Source organism: Pleurodeles waltl, chromosome 7 (assembly GCF_031143425.1).
Source record: "Pleurodeles waltl isolate 20211129_DDA chromosome 7, aPleWal1.hap1.20221129, whole genome shotgun sequence".
NCBI classification, from domain to species: domain Eukaryota; kingdom Metazoa; phylum Chordata; class Amphibia; order Caudata; family Salamandridae; genus Pleurodeles; species Pleurodeles waltl.
The window spans coordinates 18,699,374-18,718,594 of NC_090446.1; the positions used below are offsets into that span (position 1 = coordinate 18,699,374).

At 42.8% G+C, this 19,221-nt stretch overlaps 1 protein-coding gene across 1 annotated transcript; it reads left to right on the forward strand.

The window, feature by feature from the left end:
- The first annotated feature begins 2,459 nt into the window (after nucleotides 1-2,459).
- LOC138303574 (trypsin-like) lies at nucleotides 2,460-12,153 on the forward strand. The gene is made up of 5 exons (XM_069242839.1): nucleotides 2,460-2,590; nucleotides 6,170-6,329; nucleotides 9,193-9,446; nucleotides 10,379-10,515; nucleotides 11,905-12,153. Exons 1-5 carry the CDS (start codon nucleotides 2,551-2,553, stop codon nucleotides 12,052-12,054), a joined length of 741 nt encoding a protein of 246 aa, XP_069098940.1. The 5' UTR covers nucleotides 2,460-2,550; the 3' UTR covers nucleotides 12,055-12,153.
- Nucleotides 12,154-19,221: the final 7,068 nt, after the last annotated feature.

Consider the following 19,221-nt stretch of genomic DNA (forward strand, 5'->3'; position numbering starts at 1 on the left):
GTCCCCAGGGCCAGGCTCTGTGACCAATTCCCCCTACTGTGCACGTGCACGGGGTGTGTGCCTCTTAGGGTTGGTTGCATGAGGTGAGTTGGCTGCATAGCCTGGCTACTGCCAACCCTCCGCCCTGCACAACCAAATGCCCTGTGAAGTGTGGGGTTGGCTGCATTTACAGGTTTTGCCCACAGGGTTTGACAGCAGCCCAGGCCTTGTGGCAAAACCCCACTGTGGCACTTATCCGAAGGCGATGCATTCAGGAGGGATTGCATTTACATATGGTAATTAATTATTACTTTACATTTTAAAACAACCTGGAAATTTACTGAAAAAAACGAAGTTTAAAGTAACTTTATAGTTAGGTGTGATAAAAAGATCTATTTTAAAAAATATGGAAGTTCACTGAAAAAAACAATGGTAAAAGTAACTTCAAAGGGGTGAATTAGTCAGTGACAACATTGACATTTTGAATGAACAAAAATGCAGAAATGCACCAGTTATATAACTCTAACTTTCATCCCCACCATGCACTACTTCCGACCATACCTGTTACATCACTAATGACATGTTCTGTGACATCATTTATGATATCACTGATAACACCTCAAATGACCTTTGATGACATTCCCACAACCACTGGACAACATGGGCCTTTCCCATTAGATCTTTCAGTCACTGGATAAAACTTCCAACAGTCACCAGATCAATGGAAAGGCATTGGGTTTTATTAGAAGATGGCTTTTTTGTTTTGTTATATATAATTCCACCATTTTTAATAAACATATTATAGTCTATCCTTATTTTAGGCTGGTTTGCGATAGCCTTTTTAAGCCACTCACTCCCTCGCCTTCCTTCAGCGTACACAATGGGGGTACATGCACATCAAGGGCACCACAGATGCAAGGGTGAAACACTGAGTAGGGGCAGCTTCCATAGCTGCCACTGATCAATGCTCTTCCAAGTTCTATCTTGGTGCACACAGGATACCGTACATGCATTTTCTAGTGCAGATATAATTAACCAAAAAATGGCATCAGATCTTAAACATGCTATTTTGTAGGTAAGCTGGGGAATCAACAAGAATAAATGAAGTAGGTGACTTTCACAGTCTATACTTCTACGTTTTCCCACCCCATCCACCTTTGTTATTTTCATTTTTTCTTACTGCATGTATCTCTGAGGCTTTTTTGTTTTGCTTCTCATGCTCCTTCTAATGTTCATTACTGTTTTCCAGCAATAAGAGCTGTGTTATTGACTAAGGATCAAGAGACATGGTTACCATGTGCCAGTGCCCTCCGGTGACGATACATCTTGCAGAGCATATACTTAGCACTGTTTCTAAACAAGCATTGGCTAAGCCAATAGGACTCACCTATGCAAGATCTATTGGGTTTGTCGATGTGTTTTAGATATGTTATAGAGTAGCATGTCTGCTGTGCTGCATGGTTAAAAGTTTAAAAAAGAGCTTGCACCTGCCTACATTGATCGTGGCATAGCACTTTTTTTTACTTGCAGCTCTGCTGCTCACCAGTCATTGTCCAGTATGGCAAAAAAAAATACTTGTTTTAAATGTATCAGCTAATCTTGGCTTATGTGTTATATATTTGTATGTGAAGATAACACAAATGTTCAGTTTCGATCTGTATCTATGTTATGTCTTCTAACTTCAGTTTTCTGAGAAGTCACCATGACATTGTTTGACTCACTACCTTCTAGAGTTATAAGATACTATGGCCCAGATTTAAGAGTAGTGCCATTCCAATGCCACATTAGCGTCATGTTCTTACGGAAGGCCAACAAAAGCTGCGCCATATTTACAAAGTGGCGCAAAACTTGCATTGCGCCACTTTGTAACCCTTTGCGCTACATTACGCCTGCGCCAGGCACAATGTATATGAAGGGGGCCTTCCCCGGTTAGGGGGCAGTAAAAATGGCACAAAGAAATCTAACAGATTTCTTTGCATCATTTTTACCGGGATTTTTAACGCCTGCTCAAAGCAGGCATTAAAAGGAGGATTCCATCGGTTTCATTGTGCCTTTGGGTGCTTTGCAGGATTAGCGTCAAAGTTTTTGACACTAATGCTGCAAAGCGCCAAATTAGTGTTAAAAGTTCTGATGCTAGTTCCCCAACTACCGCCATGCTGTGCTGTATATTAAATACGGCGCACACATGGTGGTGTTAGGGGGGCACTAAGGGGCTCAAGAAAAGTGGCCCCTTTTCATAAATTTGACCCGATGGGTGCAGCTGCATGTGTTGAAATCTGCTTTGCCCAGTTCCCATGTTCAGTGCAGTTCAGAGGATGCGTGTGCCTGGTGTGGTGATTAAATGAAGGACACACTTTTAGAGTAAATAACGCAGCTAATAATTAACCTATTGATCCTGTTGTCATTCTATTAACTTCAGTACATTATATGTGATTTCTTTCCATATCATCACCTGCTTGGCACCAAAATAGAAGCAGCCTTGGAAGAAAGCAGATAAAGCTTGGTGTAGTTGGGTATAAATATGTGGATTTCCATCAGAGGAGTCACACTGCGAGCACTCACAGGACAAGCATGAAGTTCCTTCTGATCTGTGCCCTCCTGGGGGCTGCCGGTGAGTTAGCATTATACAACAAGTCATTGGGGAAGATAACTCCATCTCTGCAGTCTTAAAAAGCAGGTTTTTCCCCCCATCTTGGTGGAGGTCAATTTTCCCAAAATGCCGATCACCAATGGTAAAAGTGTCCAGGAGTCTGAGAATGAGTGGCCTGCCATTTTTATTGGGTCATTTCACATTCCAGCTAGATATTTTGGTTTGGGTTTCATCACTACTCACTAAGTGGAGGGTGGAGGTCAATATTTCTAGTCTGCAGATCACTGATGTGAATCAGCGGGTGCATGGGAAATTATCGAGATCCACATTTGAAAACTCGCAGCCCACACATCCCACACAAGGTCACCTCCACTTTATGGATTGTAAAGGGGTCCAGGAGTCCCGGAATATGTGATCTGTTATTCTGATTGCCACATTGGGTTTCTTAATATTACTCACCAAGGGCCAGAGGTCCAAAGGCCTTTTGCATTTCTTAACGGACCGAATCACAATTGCAACCCATTAAGAAATGCAAAACAGCCTTTTCCTATATACAAAGGACTTTAGGGAATCAGTAAATGTGATTTCTACCCCATACAAATCACATTTTGTGATTACCTAAACAGGAATTAGCAAATAGGGATTTCCTATTTGGGATTTCTTTGCACATGTACGAAACATTTACTAAATGCAAAATGACCATTTAGGAAATGCAATTACCATCCACTACCAGTTGCTGATAACCATGCCCAATTTTTAAAAAGCACAGGAAAATGCTTCTTTCAAAGTGCAATGTGTGCCCTTTACATTTGCACCACTTTTTTCGGGGTGCAGCAAGGTGGGGGTGCCTTAGGCTAAAGATTACCCTTGTTTTAGCATTTCCTAATTTGCTATTTCCTGTTTGGAAATTGCAAACTAGGAAACTGTAAACCATTCATACCTATGGGTTTTTAGGCCTATAGGAACAAATAGTTTGGTATTACCTAAATAGCGATTTCCTAATGGTGATTCCCACGCTGTAGGAATCGCTATTACTGAATCTCTATTTTTGTACATACCATTTTGCATTTCCTAAATAGAGGTTTCTATGGAGTCGCTATTTAGGAAATGCAAAGCAAGTATTTCGTACATCAGGCCCCAAGTTATTCAACTACTGAGCAAATTTCTATCACCACAAGCGGTAAATTGGTTTTAGTGACTTAGGGGCATATTTATTCTTGCTTTGCGCCTTTTTAACATCATTTATTTTGACGCTGAAATGGTGCAAAGTTAACTCCATATTTATATTTTGATGCTAGACCCGTCTAGAGTCAAAATATTGCAGTTTGCACCATTTTTTGATCCATGAACCCACTTTCCGTCAATGAGATGCAAAGTAAGCGTTTTCATCCAAAATATGATGCTAAGCCCTCAGCGCCATATTTATCCCCCGTGCAAAATGAAACACGGCTGAGAAGTGGACCCAACTAATGACGCTAAGCTTGCTTAGTGTCATTATTTAACGCCTGCGTCAGACCAGGCGTTAAGGTACATGTGGACCCATTTCCATGGCCAAACACCATGGTATGGACCCACAGGCACCCATCCCAAGCCCCAGAAACCCCCCCATCTGCGCCAGAGGATGGGGGACCCCATCCTGGGTAAGTATAGGTAAGTATTACATTTATTTTTTTCTGTGCCATTGGGGGCCCCTTACATGGGCCCCCCTGCATGGCACTAGATCTAATGGCCATGCCCAGGGGACACCGGTCCCCTGGGCATGGGCACTGGGGTGTTGGGCATAACTTCTGTCTTTACTAAGACAGCAGTCATTTTTGGGTGCTATTGCATCAATATATGATGCTAGGCTGGTTAATGCCAAATATATTGGCATTAACCTGCCTAACGCCATTTCTGGTGCCCTAACGCCATATTCCTCTACCACCACCCTCCCCCCCAGCTAGCGTCTTTTCTTTTGACGCTAGACGATCCTTAACGCCAGCTTGCACCATTCTATAAATGTGGTGCCCGGCTGATGCTCAGGAGTGACGCAAGCCGCAGTTGAACCTTTTGATGCAAAACTGCATTTGCGCATTTTTGCATCAAAAAATATAAATATAGGCCTTATTGTAGAGGAAAATATCATGAAAATATTGCTGAGTTTGTTGTTGGAGATTTAATGTGAACAAACTTATATTTACCAAATATTGCAATAGCAATTTAAGAACGGTGCAGAGATCATTCTCTACAGCCTCTTTAAAACAGTGATTAATGTGCAAACATTTTAAGTCACACAACTGTGGTGCATCCCTCACTAAAGAGTTTGATTCCATTTGGTTTGATCACTCCTTCATCCAATCATCCACATTCAAAGAACAATCTGTTTCTCTATTATGGTAAGCTGGGCCGGATTCAGAAAGGTAAACTTAGACCAAAAGTGTAAACTTAGACCAAAAGTCTAACTTTACTATGAGTAAAGTTAGAAAACTTGGACTTTTGGTCTAAACTTAGACTTTTGGTTTAAGTTTACATTTGTGAATTGGGTCCACTCATTTTCACTAGTGACTTATTGTGTGATTCTTCCCTACTTTCTAGAAACACATAAAATATTCTTTAATATCAGAGCACTGTAGAATATCTGAGGAGGGAGTTTAGCAAGATAGTATTGGTGAACAGTTTTGTTCTTTTTGATACAATACAATTATTTTTTTCTTTTCCAATATTTTCAGTATGGAAATAGCAGGGATAGTTGTTAAACATACCTTTGTATATGTTGCCACCTTGTGTGATGCTTTGTTTTTTAAATATAATTTACCTGGGGCAAACCCCTTTCGAAACCACAAGCCAAAACTGATTTCAATATTTGAGCAAAGAGACTTTAATAACTTGGCTACCAGACTTTTATAAAAATGTCCCTTAAACAGTGAGAAATGCTCCTTTGTAGTGAATGTTAAAAAAGCAATTTATTACGAAAAACTGAGAAAGAAAAATAATAGACTAATTCACATTTTAATTGTGACTATTACTTCTGCGACGGTCATCTTTTCAGTTTGGCCTAAATTAGACCCGAATAATATAACATGGCCCCACTGCATAACAACATTATGTAGGAGACACCGAGAATTGCTACTTCAAGGGTTTTTTAGCAAACAATATGCTCAGTAACAATGTAGCGTTTGTTCTTTCATTGGTGGAATTTCTGGCCAGCACTGTTGCTGATGGTTTCAGAAAGTGACATTTTGGTTACCACAGCAGTGTACTGAGAGGTGTAGCTTGTTGTGTCTTTCTTATGTACATAATTGCTTTGAGGCTCCCATTCAGAAACATGTTGTAACAATTTTGCCATGAGCTGTTCGTCCTTCTGGAGAGTGAAATTCACTCAGGTTGTTAAATCGACCAATAAAAAAGCACATTTTCTCTAATACCATTCAACATACAAGAGATCTTGTTCATAACTATTTATCCAAAATATCCAGATATTTAAGAAATGAGATAGCATTTTGATGTTTCTGAATTTATCACCTCATCATTACTGTTGATGTTGGTGATGTTGCACGTGCCGCGCAGTAGAGTATTTTTTTAATGAATTTACCTTCAATGTCTTTCTTGTTCATCTTTCAGCTGCTTTCCCCGTTGATGATGATGACAAAATTGTTGGCGGCTACACTTGTACGAAGAACGCGCTCCCCTACCAGGTGTCCCTGAATGTCGGCTACCATTTCTGCGGCGGGTCCCTCATCAACAGCCAATGGGTTGTGTCGGCTGCTCACTGCTACCAGTCGTAAGTTTGTGTTTGTCCCATATCTCAAAGTTCTGCTGCCACAAAAGTGGCAATTATTAATGATGGTGTTAAACTGCAACAGGTACCAAAGTTTGATTTTCTAAGTTAGCTTATTATCAGGCTAATTCCCACTTGTGCAGTGAATGGGCAGTGTAGGCTGCTCACTGCTACCAATCGTAAGTTCACTGCTAGGGACCCATGGTGGTCCACTAAGCCTACTCAAGGGGCCCATAATTGTTTAGAAAATTAAATAATATTAGTAGATTATAATGAAGCAAAACATAAAACTGAACATTTTAAAACGTTTTGTAAAGGTGAAGGGATTTGTAATTGAAGACTAAAAATTAAGTTTGTATTACTAGTTTGATTTGCTGGATCAGCACTAGTACAACTAACCAAACATTGGCCCTCATTACGAGTCTGGCTGTCTCAAGACCGCCACACTCCCGATGGCAGTCAGACCACCGCAGACAGGGCGGTCCGACTGTCCTATTATGACCGTAGCGGAGCCGCCACGGTCAAACCGCCAACACTGCCAGGGTGCAGCCAGCCTGCAGCCAGCCTGCAGCCTGGCGATAATGGTGGTTGTAATCCGCCAGTCTTTCCATGCCAGTAAACACTGCCATAGAAAGGCTGGTGGAATGGGGGTGTTTGGGGACCCCTAGGGGCCCCTCCACTGCCCAGGCACTTGGCATGGGTAGTGCAGGGGCCCCCATGCACAGCCCCATCGTGCATTTTACTGCCCGAATTACGGGCAGTGAAATGCACGATGGGTGCTGTCGCACCCGACGCACCACAACAGTGCCACCGGCTCAATTACGAGCCGGCGTCAATGTTGCGGTGAGTGTTCTGCTGGGCCAGCGGGTGAAAACGCTGTTTTCGCCCGCTGGCCCAGCTGAACACTCATAATATGGCGTGCAAAAGACACCCATTACTGGCTATCTTTTGCCTGCATCAGCTTTGACGGTCCTGAAGGGACCGCCGAAGTCGTAATGAGGCCCATTGTATGGGCGATGGGTGACCTCCACTGAAGTAAGCCAAAAAGAGCATACATTAGGAGCAAAAAAGAAAAAACGATTTGTTAGAGTCTACTATTAAAATAAAATCAGAAAATCTTCAATTTTCCACTAAAATTAATGTTTACTATTTTCCATTTTTCTTTCTATATTTTTTGTGAATTAAAATAATATATTTAGTCGCTTGTGTATGTGTTTGATGTACACATATTTCTGAAATGTTGTGTATTGTTTTGAGGTTCAAATAGTAAAAATTGCTTATGGTGGGGTCCCTGGCTACCATTAATGACAGTGGGGGTTCCTTGATTTCAGTAATGATTCAGTGGGGGTCCACAGACGTGAAAAAGTTAAGAATCACTGCTGTATTCTATTAGCTGGGGTATAAATTCTCAGTGAAGTCCTCTTCTAGGAAGGCAATCACCCAAGCCGAATGTAAGACATTTCCAGTTCCGTTAACAACAACATGTCCTCACCTGACAAACCAGACTAAATTATACTTAAAAACAGCACCTCTGGCAGTTGGGGGAAAGAAGTACTTTTGTGTCATATAGTCTCTAAAGAAAGTTGGATACGCTTAATGTTTGTTATTGAAGTATTCAATTCAATTACTGACCTACTGTGGCTCTGTTTTTTTGCTTTGAGCCATGTAACCTAGCTAACTTTGTTTTCCATTTTAACCTGGAACCTTGGATCATATGCTTCAGGGCAGCCAATATCCATGATTATGAGAGACTTCCATGTTCACCATATAGGTTCAAGAATAAAGTCCATAGTTTCAGCCAAAAGGCAGATGGTCTGAAAAAGGTGCTATAAACCCTCTGTTAGGAATTGCTTTTGACAAGCCAGTGATCTAACTAGGGGGGTGCTGGGGAAGCGTTCTATGTGTGCGGCTCATCAGTATTGTAGAAATGGCTGTCATTTAGTCCTGACGAAAGGATGATATATGAAGATATATGACCAATACTGTTGTAAGGTCAACAGGGCTCAGATGAGGACTCTGAGTGACATCAGTCCAAGCTCCAGATAGCAAGTGATCACTTCATTAGGAACATTCACTGATGTCAGCAGATTTCATGAGCCAATCAGGGAAGGTGCATTTGAGCCCCCTGATAGCAGATTGTTAGTGACAGCCAATGGTTTATTTATTGACAATTTGAACGCTCTACTTAGTATTTTGGCAGTTTCAGATTGTTTCCTATATAAAATATGACACCATGCAATATGTGCACCCATATTATTAAATATATAACAATAGACCCTAGGGCAATTAGTAATTTAAGTGCAGTGTAAAGGCTTCCAATGTTGATGCAATTCACTGACAAACTGCTGAGAGGTCAATTGCAGGGTTTCAGAGAGTGCAGCAATCTTTGCATATCAAGGGATGAGGGCCTGACAGTCAACACAGGACTCAATCTGCTGTCATGCAAGCCTGGTCTCATGGTGGGTGACAAAAAGCAGCAAGAATCCCTGATGCACCATTGGTAGCTACATCACTGCAGAGGGCAAGCCAGGGCTGGTTGCAATCGGTGCTTTCTGGGACTACCAAGTATAACAATTGATGTGCCATAAGAAAGGGCTCAGGCACTTGACATTGTGTACAAGACGTATAGTGCATAAGAGACATAGGCTAACCCTTGATATGTGTTCTTCTCTGCTCATTAACTTTCACTTAACATACAAGCACCATGAACTGGGGGGAGCAAGCTCATACCTTATAAAGCAACATCCCCTGGTTTGGTTGAAAAAATTCAAACAGCAGAAAAGTCTTCATTCCCACGAAATGATTCAATATGTCAGTTTAGCTTTAAAGAATTAAATGGTAATATTTAAATTGTTTTATGTTCTAGACGTATCAACGTGAGGCTTGGGGAGCACAACATTGCATCAAGTGAAGGAACCGAACAATTCATTGATTCCACCAAGGTCATCAGACATCCCAACTACAGCTCCAGGAACCTTGACAACGACATCATGTTGATCAAGTTGTCCAGAGCTGCGACTCTGAACAGCTACGTCAAGGCCGTCGCCCTCCCATCAGGCTGTCCTGCAGCGGGAACCCAGTGCCTGATCTCAGGATGGGGCAACATGTCCGGGAGTGGCTGTAAGTAGTCATGAAGTCAAGGAGTCATCTTTACAAATAACTTAAAAGGGTGGGGCTGCAATTCATAATCAAATGACAGGTCAACATCAGACAGGTAATTAATGAAAACAATGCTCCGGGGCAGAATTGATTACAAAGCAGTCACATGTCGGCGATCACAAGTTCCAAATAAGAGCCTGATTTAGAACTCATCGGACTGGTCACTCCATCACAAAGGTGACAGACGTCCCGTCTGCCAAAATCTGAGTCCCACAGGAGATAATGGGATTTAGATTTCTGTTGTGATGGAGTAGCACATTGCCGAGTTCTAAATGAGGACCTAAATCACATCAACATACAATAGTTTTAGGCTTTCCATCTGAAGTCCATATTTTAGGTGTCTCTGGTAATAAAAAAATGTGTGTCTAGGAAACATAATTATAATACTAGTACTACTCCTACCACTACTACTACTACCTCTACTACTACTACCACTACTATTACTACTACTCCTACCACTACTACTACTACCACTACTACTACTACTAATCCTACCACTACTACTACTACTACCACTACTACTACTACCACTACTACTACTACTACTACTACTACTACTAATAATAATAATAATAATAACATTAATAATAATGTCATCCTCTTTTGGTACCACACACTTCTGCTGGTTCTAAACTCTGCGAAAACGCTAGAGGAAATGGAGAAAAAGGGAAACAAAATAACTTACAATTTACTGTAATGCACATTATCAAATCGAAGCTCACCCCACAGGACTTCTTATCTTGTTGATTGTATAGTTGTTTTATTGTGCAGTTATAATCCACGTACCACTTTATAGAAACCTAAACAATACAGTAGGACACGTTTTGTTTGGACGAAAATTGTTAAATTTCTATTTTCAGTTCCAATTAATTTGTTTTCCATTTTTCTTTCAGCGAACTACCCCAATGCCCTCCAGTGCCTGAATGCACCAATCCTGAGCACCAGCCAGTGCACCAGCTCCTACCCAGGCCAGATCACCAGCAACATGTTCTGTGCAGGATTCCTTGAAGGCGGAAAGGACTCTTGCCAGGTTTGTGACATTTTAAGGTGTTTCACGGGTCATCAGCACAAAGTGAATGGTTCTGTGCCAGACCCAGCTGCCTGGAACTAGAGGAATAACTATAAAACACAGAGGAATCAACAGTGGATCAAAAACTAAACCAAATTTAAAAACATCAAACAGGTTACACAACTTATAGACAATGTTCAACATTTATTTGTCTGCCTCTTCCAGGCACAGTAAAATAATAATGCCTTGTGTTACCAATAGGAGTCCAAGGCACAAGTGTACTTGTACAGAACATGGAGTCCTAATCTAGGGTTTAGTTTTGATGGAAAAGAACATGACCGGAAGGAGAGAGGATAATTTAATTTGTTAAAAACAATTAATTTAATAGAGGAAAAAACTAACACAGGTAGGGTTAGCAGTAGCTGCAGAAGGATTGAATCTGGAATGGATCCTCGGCTAGTAAAGTTGCCTCTGGTTTTGCCACAATGTGTTTGGTGTGCATCAATATAGACTGAACAAAGTCTTGGGATTCATTGATGTTCCTCCTCAATGAAACCACTGCAGTATGGGGAAGCATAGTTATATATTATAAAACATCGTTTAACAGGACCACTGTATCTGGATTCTGGGTCAGTATCAGACTGTGACCAATCCTCATGAGAATACTTCAGTGTTGGAAGAGGGAGTAAGGAGCTTATCTTATTCCTCTGGTAAATTGTGCAATGTGAAATAAACATCTCTTGTAGCACACCACATCCTCCTGCATGGTTCCAACCAAAACCATTTGAAAAAGATTAACAATTGCTATCCTTGCCCTTTTCAATCATTTACATTTCCTCCTCCTTCACACATATCATGTCCCTCGAAAACATCCAGTGCTAGAAATCGCTCCTTTTGCTCATTTCTCATTATCCTGTTTGGGTGATCTCCCTTTATGCCCCTGCCAACCCTTCATTCTTGCAATCACACTTCCTCACTGCTACCATGTACCCTTGTGCTTCTCCCCAAACATCTTGAGGACCCTTTTGTGATGCAGCCTCCAATGGCATCAACATTCTTCACAAATAAATGCATACATACAAAAGAGATGAATTCAAAAATGTGCCAATGGCAAATGCCATATTAGCTATGGGTAGTGCTTGGGTTTCCATAAACAATGCTATGCCACAGGCAGTGGCATATGGCACAACCCTCAGAAAAAGTGCATTTGGGCAAAAAGGGATATAACAATCAAAGTAATGATGAATATTTCAGAACACATGCAACAGAATATTATGCCAGCAGCCATTACTCATATGTGAAGAATAATTAAAGTTGTAATTTCAATATCTTATGCTGCTAGAATTGTGCAATGAGGTTGATTTTATTGCCCCCATTAGTATTCCATAAACATTGCTTTCTTTATTTCAGGGTGATTCCGGTGGCCCAGTGGTCTGCAATGGACAACTCCAGGGTGTGGTCTCCTGGGGCATTGGTTGTGCTCAGAGGAACTACCCAGGAGTCTACACCAAGGTCTGCAACTACGTCAGCTGGATTCAAAGCACCGTTGCTTCAAACTAAGAATATTTCCTATCTGAGATAGTGCTCACTGGATGTGACTTCTAGATATTGTAATGGAGGAAAAATAAATCATAAAATGAAAAATCATGTTTACCTGTTTTCTTTAATCTAGTCCTTCCTGCATATGAATCAATAAAATAAATCAAAATATACCCTTCCTGCAAAACAAGTATTGGGAATGCTGATAGGCCTTGACTTTTTATATCTGGAAGCACTTTGTCGCTGATTGATGAGTTGGTATGTGCAGATAAATCAATGGAAGAATGACTGAATGGGTAGATGAATGTATGGATGAGTGGATGCAGAGATGAATTGGAGAGTGACTGATTGTCCGGATGGCAGAAGGATGGATAACTTGGTCCTCGAAAGAATGACTGGACAATTGAGGGCATGAATGAGTGCCATAACATCATGAAGACAGTCCCTTCCTGCCACAATTACCATCTTCAGCACTCATACTCTTTCCTACCAAAATTGTTACTGTACACTGATTTAGGTTACAAATTAAAAAAAACAACGGAATACCTCTCAGAGCCCCCTTTTAGCAGATAAAACCACTGATGTTCAGTCCAGCATCATGCCCAGATCCAATATCCCATGGCACCAGAAGGTTTGGTGTGGTGGATCTCAGCTGCTCACTTTGGACTGATCGCATATGCATTCAGAGAATCCTCACATCATGGTCAAAAAGTGACTCATCACTGCATGTGTCAAAAAGACAATCTCCAGCATTCATAGCTCTTTCCTAACATAATTGTCACTTAAAAGCGATGTAAATAATGTCTGAAAAAAACACAATGATTCCCACATTCATGCTTCTTTTGGCAAATGTGAAGGCTGCCCCCCCTGTGATGCCCAAACCCTAGATGAGATTAAACCAGAAGGCTCAGCATTAATATGAGGGATTCCACCCAAAGGGAGCCAAGGCTGAAGTTATTAAAGTGCCAGAGAAGGCAAATCCCACTTTGGAATGTCAACATGTATATTTATAGATTCTGCACTTCTCAGATACAAAGTGAAAAGCAGCATTGAAATCATCGCTTCCTGACAGATGCCATAAAATCTCTCTACATTGTAGAATGAGAATCACTCCAACATGGAGATGGTAAAGGAAACCTCTCCTGAAGGCCTAGTCAAAATCAGCAAACAAAGAATGGCTCACTTGTCTGCATTTATTATGGTAGCCAACTAGCTAATATTATTTTGCAGGAGACTAAGGGCCTAATTAGGAGTCTGGCTGTCATTAGACCACCAGACTTGTGGTATCGGTCCAGAGTGCTGCAGTTTTGACAGTCTGACCATCAACTTAAGAGTTTGGTAGTCCAACCTCCAAAAGAGCAAAGTCTCCGCCAGGATCAGTGATCCCGATGGGATGATGTTTGTTGTGGTTGTAATCAGCCACGGCGGTGCTGAAGTCAGTGCCATCAATCTGATTACAACCTTGTTCTCTGCCAGCCTTTTCATGGGGTCTGACTGCCATGAAAAGGCTGGCAGAGAACAAGAGCAGGAGGCCACAGCACACCACCCTGCTATTCAGACTGTGTGCATTTCAAGGATGCTGGTGCACCCTACGTGTGGCAGCATTGCCGCAGGCTCAATTATGAGCTGGGAACAATGCTGCTGCACCTTTCCCATTGGGCTGATGGGCAGGAACCTTGGTTTCCACCGGTCAGCCCAGTGGGAAAGTTGTAATGGGGCCGGTTGGGAGACCACCAGCAATGTTGCGATCTCCTCGTCCGGAGTTTGGGGAACGGATGTTTCCCGCTTAATGTGCCATGCTAAATTTAGGGCCTATTGAAAAGTTAGCTGCTATGTGGAACACAAAATGCACTTGTGGGCCTGGCCAGATACCCCCAATAGAAGGTGCGTCAATCATTACAATTTAAAGTTACCTTTTCGTTCCCAAAATGAGTCCCTCCTGCTGGGTTACCACAATATCCGTTTTGAGTTTTTGCATCAAAAATCGTGTTTTATTTTGTTGTAATTCATATATATGCTACCACCCTTAGCAGTTCAACTTCAACGGTAGGTAGAAAAAACTTCAACTCCTGTCAAAGACAATGATAAATGTCAGAGTTTGTTTGTCAAAGGGAGATCTATCAAACTAATATATCACTGAAAAGAAATACATGGCATTATTAGAAACATAAATGCTAATATATGCTTGCAATAGAATAAAGTTAGCAAGCTACATTCTGCTACTGAAAATGCTTCTCTCACAGGAAACCAATAACATCACACCTTGATTCTTGCCTTGAATATAAACTTGCAAATACTTATAATTAACTTTTTACCACATCAATCAATCAATCAATGTTTATAAATCACAATTACTCACCCACAAGGGCTGGTGACGGGATGTGTAGCATCCACCAGTGAGGTGGTTCTTAAAAAAGCCATGTCTTCAGCTCCTTCATGAAGTTGAGGAGGGGGGTGGTTTGTCTGATGTGGAGTGGAATGGCGTTCCAGGCGGTGGCTGTGAGGTAGGAAAAGGAACGTCCTCCTGTTCTGGTTTTCCTGATGTGGGGTACTTCGGCGAGAGAGAGCTGGGCTGCACACTCCAAAATTCAGATCACCTCAAATGTTACCTCATATAGGCCCTCATTATGACCCTGGCGGTCGGCAGTATAAGGTAGAAAGTACTGCCAACAGGCGGTACTTTCCACCATTTTATGACATTGCCAGTTTGGCTGAGGCCCAACCGGCAATGTACCGCACTGACCGCCACCCCAGTAGACCACCGCCAGCGGTATTGTGAAAAATAATATGGCCTGGCGGTGTTCTGCTGGCGGATGCTGCTGTGGGCAGCAGCACCACATTACCGCCACCCGCCGGCATAATACGGCGGACAGCTGGTAGCTGCGGCGACGGTCTTTTGACAGCCGACGCTGCGGCGGTAGGTGGTTTTTACCACCAATGTCATAATGAGGGTTATAGTTCTGACCTGGTTTGACCTTGCACAAAAAGACAGAGTAATAACTTTTAAAAACTGGGACCCCTCAAAAACTCTGTTCTATGTCATAGAAAAAGTTGTAAAAAATTATTACAAATATCTCAAAGTCAGGCAATACAGAACAAATGTCATAAAGGCTCAAATGTAAAGTTATACAGAGCAGTCAACATTAGGAGCAATTTTAAGACTCAATGAGCAGCAAAAACAAATATACAATCTAGCAGAATCTTTATTAGAAAACAAAAGTCTTCTGGCTCACCCCCAAACAAGGGGTTCTCATATAAAATACTCACATTACAAATTAGAGCAAGAACAGAGTCATTGTTGCATGATCACAAGTAACAATTATTTTGAAAAGAAGAATAATCTGTCACTATTAAACTTCCTAAGAATTAACCAATTCTAAGATAGCCTCAAGCATATTCCTTGTTATTGCTATCTGAAAATGTCTAGAGTAATATGAAACATTTCAATAATGAATCTTCACACAAACAAATAAGACTAGACTGAGCAGTGGAACTACAGCAAAAGGGCCTTGAAAAATGTTAGAGTTAGGAACACTGGAATGTTCATTCACAACACACATACTCAGTAAAGTTCATGACATCAGTTTGCCTTCACACCTGAAGAGCTTATGAGGAGAGAAGATGAACAGGGGAACAAGATGAGAGGGAGAAGAGCATGAGTGAATGATAGACAAATGTCAGCAAAAAGGCATCCATGTTATCCAATATGGTGATTGTGTGTTAATGTGACACAACTAAATTACATTTATAAACACACTTCTACATATCATATTTAACTCATTTCAATTGCAGTTACGTTAATTCAGCATTTGCATATTGGATCCACAATGAAAATCATTATTTAAAAATAGTATTATTTCACATAATTATAAATCTGAAAAAATGCTACCACACAATGCACCTCATTACGAGTGTGGGGGGCTTAAAACCGCCACATTCACGTGGTGGTCAGACCACTGCAGACAGGGCGGTCTGACCGCCCATTCTGATCGGGGTAGGGATGCCACAGTCATACCGCTGACACCACCAGCCTGCAGCCTGGCAGTCCCGGCGGTTGTAATCTGCCAGGGCAGCGCTGCAAGCAGCACTACCCTGGCGATTACGAGTCCCCATCCGCCAGCCTTTCCATGGCGGTAAACACCAAGCTGCCCTACTATAAAACTTTTTCAGAACCTTAAACCTAGGGAATCTTAGAGTCCGCAGTTTCACTGTTCTCTTACTAAAAGTAACCAAACAGGGTGGTTCACCTCCCCACAGGGAAGGAACCACATAGTCGATGAAAAAGGGAGTAACCACTGTATTGCAGAGCCACTCTCCAATTACCACCACTTATCACCACTTAGACAATAAGGTCTCAACTGGCCAAGGTTGGCCTTATTGTCCTTCGTTTGGAGGGTGTGTGTGTAGGAAAGTGGCCTCTTTCTAGCACAGCTACCCCCACTTTTGTCAGTGTTTTTGACTGTGTCTACTGGGATCTTGCTAATCAGGAACCCAGCAGTTATGCTCTCTCCATTAATTATGGTTGTAGGATAATGGTAATCCAGTATTTCACCCACAATTGGCATACTTGTACCCCCTTATAAGTCCCTAGTATACGGTACTTAGGTACCCAGGGCATTGGGGCTCCAGGGGTCCCTATGGGCTGCAGAATATCTTTTTCTATCCATAGGGAGCCCATGCACAGGCTTCTGCAGGACTGCCATTGCAGCCTGTGTGAAAAGGTGCATGTAGCCTTTCACTGCCATTTACACTGTACCAGTTCACTTTTAAGTCATCCCAATAGCAGGCCCTTCAGCCCTGAGGGCAGGGTGCAGAGTACCTGTGTGTGAGGGCACCCCTGCACTAGCAGAGGTGCCCCCATGATCTACAGGACCATTTTCCCAGACTTCGTGAGTACGGGGACGCCAATTTATGCTTGTACTGGACATAGGCCCCTACCTATGTCCAGCTACATAATGGTAACTCCGAACGTTTAGTATCAAACATGTTGGAATCATACCCAAGTGCTTTTGCAAGCATTGGATGTATGATTCCATGCACTCTGGGGGCTCCTTTGAGGACCCCCTAGTGTTCGCATACCAGCCCTTTGAGGTTTTCCAGGCATCCCCAGCTGCTGCCACCTCTCGTACAGGTTTCTGCCCTCCTGTTGCTTGAGCAGCTCAAGCCCAGGAAAGCAGAATACAGGATTTCCTTTGGCAGAGGGGTGTTACCCTCCCTTTGGAAATAGGTGTTGCAGGCTTGGGAGGGGTAGCCTCCCCAAGCCTCTGGAAATGCTTTGAAGGACACAGATGGTGCCCTCCTTGCATAATCCAGTCTACACTGGTTCAGGGACCCCCGAGTTCCCGCTCTGGCATGAAACTGGACAAAGGAAATGGGAGTGACCACTCCCCTGTCCATCACCACCCAAAGGGTGGTGCTCAGAGCACCTCCACAGTGTCCCTGAGTTTTGCCATCTTGGATTCCAAGTTGGCAGGGAACTCTAGGAGCTTCTGAGTGGCCAGTGCCAGCAGGTGATGTCAGAGCCCTCTTCTGATAGGTGCTTATCTGTTTAGCAGACCAATCCCGCTTTCAGGGCTATTTAGGGTAACTCTCTTGGGTGGTTCTTCAGATTCTGATTGCAAGACTCCAGCAGGAATCCTCTGCATCCTTTACTTCACCGTCTTACTGAAGAAACTGCATCTGGATCCTCCCGGGAGCTCTACAAACTGCAACAAAGAAGCAGAGACAACTTCTGCTGCATTGCATCTTCAGCTCCTGGCACCAACTGTTGGTGCATCCTCCGAGGGAAGCCTGTCTTCAGCCTGCACCAGAAGAACAAAGGAATCTCCCTTTGTAAGACTTGGCAATCCTTGGCGTGATCTCCCCAAACTTGTTGCCTCTGTTTCCCAGGTTGTTGCTGTGTGCTAGGCTCTGTTTTTTGTTACTCTGGGCACTTTACCACGGCTATCCACTTCTAAAGTGCGAGTGCTCCTATGTAAAATAGATGTGTAATTGGATTTCCATGATAGGCGTATTTGATTTACTGGTAAGTCCCTAGTACAGTGCACTAGAGGTGCCCAGGGCCTACACACCAAATGCTACTAGTGGGCCTGCAGCACTGGTTGCGCCACCCACGTTGGTAGCCCTGTAAACATGGCTCAGACCTGCCACTGCAGTGTGTGTGCAGTTTTTAACTGCCAATTGGACTTGGCAAGTGTACCCACTTGCCAGGCCTAAACCTTCCCTTTTCTTACATGTAAGATCCCCCTAGGGTAGGCCCAAGGTAGCCCCAGGGGCAGTGTGCAGTGTATATTAAAGGTGGGACATGTACTTATGTGTTTTATATGTCCTGACAGTGAAATACTGCGAAATTCGTTTTTCACTGTTGCAGGGCCAATCTCTCTCATAGGTGAACATGGAGGCTACCTTTAAATATGATTTAAGTGTAGATTCCCTTTGGGAGAAGATGGACATGTGGAGTTTGGGGTCTCTGAACTCACAATTTAAAAATACATCTTTTAGTAAAGTTGGTTTGAGGCTGCGTGTTTGAAAATGCCACTTTTAGAAAGTAGGTATTTTCTTGCTTAAATCATTCTGTGACTCTGCCTGTTTGTGGATTTCCTGTCTGGGGTAGCTTGACAGTTGAGCTGTTTGCACCTCTCTCTAGCCTGTGACACAAAGGGAGCTGGCGTGTAGCCTGCATATCCTGATGAGTCATCTGTGCTAGGAGGGAGGGGAGGAGTGGTCACTTACACCTGAAAGGGCTGTGCCTGTGCTCACACAATGTACCCTCCAACCACCTGGCGTATATCTGGGGCCTAGCCTGTGCAAGGCAGGATCTTACAAACAAGAGAGACTTACCTTTGAAGTAAGCCTACTTCAAAGGCCAAAATGGGTATAAGAAGAGCACCCAAACCATCATTAGATCACTTCTGGAAATCAAGAGGAACCTCTGCCAAAGAGAAGAGCTGAAGAGCTGAGGAGAAGTGCTGCCCTGGCTGTGACTGTGCTTTGTGGAGCTATCCTGCAGTTGCAGCTTCTGCCTGTGAAAGGGGACAAAGACTAGACTTTGTTGTGCATCCCTGCTTAGGAGGAAATCTCCAAGGGCTTGACCTGAGCTTGTCTCCTGTTGTTGAAGTCTTAGAGTCATCAAAGACTTCCCCTGCCAGCACCTGGACTCTCTGCTGAGACTCCTGCCCTGCCAAGTCA

Coding starts and splice junctions, on each gene's coding strand:
- LOC138303574 (XM_069242839.1), top strand. CDS start 2,551: ATGAAGTTCCTTCTGATCTGTGCCCTCCTGGGGGCTGCCG. Junction 6,330..9,192: donor GCTGCTCACTGCTACCAGTC/GTAAGTTTGTGT, acceptor TTTATGTTCTAG/ACGTATCAACGTGAGGCTTG. Junction 10,516..11,904: donor GCGGAAAGGACTCTTGCCAG/GTTTGTGACATT, acceptor TCTTTATTTCAG/GGTGATTCCGGTGGCCCAGT.